Raw genomic sequence first — 4,529 nt, forward strand, 5'->3', positions numbered from 1 at the left:
AGTCTAGCCCTAATGTCCTGTTTGTTTTCGATGCATTCCTGAACTAGTGCAATAAGTTATAATAAAAGAAAATATATTTGTTTCATTCTAAACTTACTACATTAGTTCAGAAATGCAACGAAAACAAACAGGCCTAATAATCCTTCTAAGGATTGAAGTAAAATTCGATATTTCAAAGCTTAACATTTAATCAATTTTACGCAATATCAAATATATTAACCTCCCAAGGATTTAGGTAAATTTTGACGTTTCAAAGTTTAATGATCAATTGATTGTATGTTTGTTCGACTAGCTGGGACAATTGTTATTGACGTGCCAAAATACCTCTCCGTTCTGCACCACTTCCTCGCCATCCTCGGTACGCTTGGAACGTTTTGCCTGGGGTCCGTCGACCATCACCGTCGCTCTTCTCCGGCGTTGAGCCTCCGTGTCGCTTTCCACGCTTTCCATGTTTTTCGCGACGTTGATCGACAGCTCATCCATTTAAACGAAAAGCGATGACACGCAATCCTGCCGTTTCAAATCCTATCGTCGTGATTCCGTTGTCAACAACCACTGTTCCTGCGAGATTCCACCGTTGACTTCCTCGTGGATCCGCGGTGAGACGAGCACTCCTCAAGCGATCCGTCCGCCGAGTATCAGCTCAGCGATCTCCGACACCGGATACTCCGGCGGATACCGGATATAGAAACAATCGAAAACCATGCAGACGGGTGCGTTCCACTTAATATCGTTTCGTCCTTGTCCTTGTTTATGTCGTTATTTGATAAACAACAAGGATGATTCCAACGTTCTCATCTCCAGAAGGTTCCTGTCCGTTCCCGCACTTCCCGCCAGATCGTTGACGACAATGACGATATGAAACGTCGTTCATTCAACAGTGCTCAACAAAAACGAATCGCCACAACCATCACCGATGCCGGAGACTGCAATTACTTTACTTCCGCCGCCGAAGCCCGGAACGATCCCGCCCAACCTAAATTAGATCTAGTTCCGCCGAAGCCTTATCGTGTTCCTTGCACGATCCCAAATTCGAACGTGAAGTTAGTCAATCAGAATTTTATTCTGACTAGACTCGACGTCGTGTCACCGATCACGGTCACTCCAGGAGATAGGAAACTCGGCACGATGTAGTCAAAATTGGGCCCGGTGTCCACGTCGCCGTTCATGAAAGCTTAGCAACGGCTTGGTCTTCAGCCTGCCTTCAACAATGACATACGCACGAAATCGTCGGCGGAAAGACGCATCGCTCGAAGGTAGGCGGACTGCATATGGACATGCGAGGCTTAATGTCCGAAGCTGTTGGAGGCAAAACGCGAACTCGAGGAGAGGATAGAAAACGCTCGGCTGGAACTGAACATGGGTCAGACATTGACGGCGCACAGGAAGCTGTTCACGCAGCGAGAACCCACCCCTATCGTTATAACTACGGCTTTTCTTGGACACCGAATGTCTACCAGTGTTTACGAACAAGATCCGCCATATCACGGCACCTGGAATTCGCGGAAGGAGATACTAAAGTAATCTTCTAGTTAGTTTATCCGAATATGAAATAATTACGTCGCATTTTTATCATTCTAAACTATTTATTTAGAGCATTGTAACTTAAATAAACTGCGAATAATCTGAACTATCCATAGAATACCTATATATATCATGCGTACAAAAACATATATTCTGAACAGTCTTCTGTTCATTTCATAAAATACGCAAAATAAACTTGGGTTTTGGCGCTCTATTTTTACGCCTTTATTTTTCTCTTTCAATAATACGAAACGAATAAATTATTTTCGCTTATCGCTAAAAAACAACCAAGTTTCATACATAACACATATTTCAATGCGCTTAAACTCAATATCACTTTTCTATCTTACAAACGTGAAAACATATTATTGAATCAGTAAAAATAAAAAAAATTAAAAAACTTCGAATGTTCACTAATTCAAAGTTCCTCTCTCCGGTGGTTGTAATCTAAAAAAGAAGAAAACATGTGTATTCAAAACATTATAATGTTTCTAAAATTGTTAAGTTTGTTTCACAATATTACGAATTTTGATATTAAAAAAATCTATTTATTATACAAAATAGACAAAATTAATTATATTTTTTCGATAAAAACTTCAACTTACTGATAAATTGTTAAACACAATCCTCGGCTAGAATGTGCGAGGTCTAGAAAAGTGTGTCTAGAGGCGTGAAGAAAGCGAACTGACTCTGTGGATGCAATTTAACGTAATCCAAAAGAATATCCATTATAACTCGCCTGTTTATTTTGTCCTATAAACAAGCACGCAAGGCGTTATTTCTTTATGCAAGACAAATTCAAGAAATATAGACCAAGAACTATAACGGCTTACTATGAATACATCGAATACATCGAATTCATCGAGAAAGTAGAAGGGCAGCCGAGTGCAATCCCAGAGAGCCAAGATGAATGCGACGGTCGAGTAAGATCGTTCGTTTCCCGAAAGCGATTTGGTATCGTTGCCCGACTCTTCATCATCCCGTACACTCACATGTAAGTCAAGCAGTTTATTTGTATGATCGATCACCACAGTGCCCTGGTAAAAAAAAAACATTTGTGAATAATAATTAATAAAATATGATTTAAAAAAGTGTTTTTTGTTGTTACCTTATATTGTGTTAAAGAAAGCACATCGGTGAAAGCTTTCTGCACACAGACACTATACAAGTCCCTTAGTTGGAGGAACATATTCCGCTGATACCTCACTCGTTCGATGTGTTTCTACAAAGTATATGAATGTATTGTAAAATATTTCCTCGAGTAAAATAACGAATAGTCTATGAAAATTACATAGATAATTTACTTACTTCGCAACTTTGTTTCAATTGAGCTGCAAATTCAATGTTTACTCCATACTTTTCTTCCTTTTCTTTCAGTTGTCGCCGTAATTTATCCAAACAGCCAAACTGGTTTTCTATCTCGCGAATCTTATCTCCTAACTCAGTCAGTAAAATTTTCATTTGGTTTGCCAATCTGTAAAAGACGAGACATTGAAGCAACGTAAGATATACAAATAAAACATAAATAAAAAAATGAATAATTTTGGTTATACATGTTACATCATTTTATAATGCTAACCTGGTAGTGTTTATCCTGGGACATTTTTCAGTGGCGTTGGAATCCGCCTTCTTTACCGCTGTCTCTTGTATTTCAAATTCCCCCGTTGCGCACTGTATGGCTTGACGAATTTCTTGTAATTTTCGAGTAGCACGCTGACACTCGTGCTTATGCCTTTCCTTATCCCGTGTCAATTCTCTTATTTGATCCTGCGCAAAGTATACATAAAATATTATTTATTATTCTTATTAATATTAATTATTATTAATAGAGATTAATAATAATGCATTAATAATAATGCATTCAACTGACAATATAAACATACCTTAAGAGGATCAATCACTGTGTGTAAATTGTGCCTCAAATCTCTGCATCGCTTAACTTCCGCGTCCAGAGACTCAACGGTCTTCTGAAGCTCCTGCACATTTTCAGCTAAACCCTTTTCCAAGCCACTTTCCTGCGCTATTTTCTTTTCCAAATCCGCGGTTTCGTTGCGCTATAAATAATAAATTAAATAATGTAGCTATTTTGTTCTAGAGAATAATACTTCAAAAGACAATCCTGATTACTCACGAAAACATCAATACAACTGGCATCATGCAAATCAATTTCATCTTTCAGTTCATTAATCAAATTAGTACATGCACTTTGTGTAGACCTTAGCTTGTGGACCGTCTTGGTTACGTTATTCATTTCGGAAGTAGTGCGAATTATTTTTTCAAATATAGCATTATATGCTGCGTCGACTTCCTGCTTTTTGTTTTCAGTTATTTGAAAATCTTTTTTCAGCGTTCTACATGAGAAATTAATATAAATTATTTGCATTATATTTTCTTTTACATATACAGGATAAAATTGTTGAGTAGAGTTTACTACTCTAAAGTGGATTACGTTGTTGCACTTACTGGATCATTTCCATGACCGAAACTTTAAGACATTTAGCGCGTGTACACTTTCCGCCATAAGTTCTGTAATTTGGATGGGGGTAGAATGTGTCTCCACGTAAAGTAAACGCTCTTTTGCAATTTCTTGGCACTTTCGTCATGTCCGACATTATCTCGCAGGCCTCTTGTATTGTTGGTATAAGAAGTATACACTCAATTTCACGTTGATCTATCAAGCAATTAGCTATGACAGGATCTTCTATATCCATAGCATCCAAGAGATTAGAATACTGTGGCGACTGTGTACAGTGGTGTCTAACATCACGCACCTGAAATAATTTTAAAAGACTTTAATTACACATATTGTTGAAGTGTTAAAACTAGCATTCTCTTAATTGTCACACTTGCTTGTTAGTCTTACTGGGAAGTTTAATGTAAATATTAAATATAAATATATATATATATATATATATATATATATATATATATATATATATTATTTATATACTTTTTTTGTATATTGTATTTATATTAATTTCTATTTATTCTCAATAAATATTTCA

The 4,529-nt window shown here is 37.1% G+C and overlaps 1 protein-coding gene across 1 annotated transcript in view; it reads right to left on the minus strand.

The window, feature by feature from the left end:
• Positions 1–2,139: 2,139 nt before the first annotated feature.
• Positions 2,140–4,529, minus strand: part of LOC112453479 (structural maintenance of chromosomes protein 6-like) — a gene marked incomplete at its 5' end in the record, with an annotated part of 3,132 nt that continues 742 nt past the window's right edge. Inside the window, 8 exon segments of the mRNA XM_025014263.1 lie at positions 2,140–2,277; positions 2,358–2,561; positions 2,633–2,746; positions 2,833–2,998; positions 3,104–3,291; positions 3,408–3,578; positions 3,656–3,875; positions 3,988–4,314. Coding sequence (XP_024870031.1) covers positions 2,140–2,277; positions 2,358–2,561; positions 2,633–2,746; positions 2,833–2,998; positions 3,104–3,291; positions 3,408–3,578; positions 3,656–3,875; positions 3,988–4,314 — 1,528 coding nt within the window.

This window comes from Temnothorax curvispinosus, unplaced genomic scaffold, assembly GCF_003070985.1.
Source record: "Temnothorax curvispinosus isolate PA1 unplaced genomic scaffold, ASM307098v1 QBEX01004394.1, whole genome shotgun sequence".
Lineage (NCBI taxonomy): Eukaryota > Metazoa > Arthropoda > Insecta > Hymenoptera > Formicidae > Temnothorax > Temnothorax curvispinosus.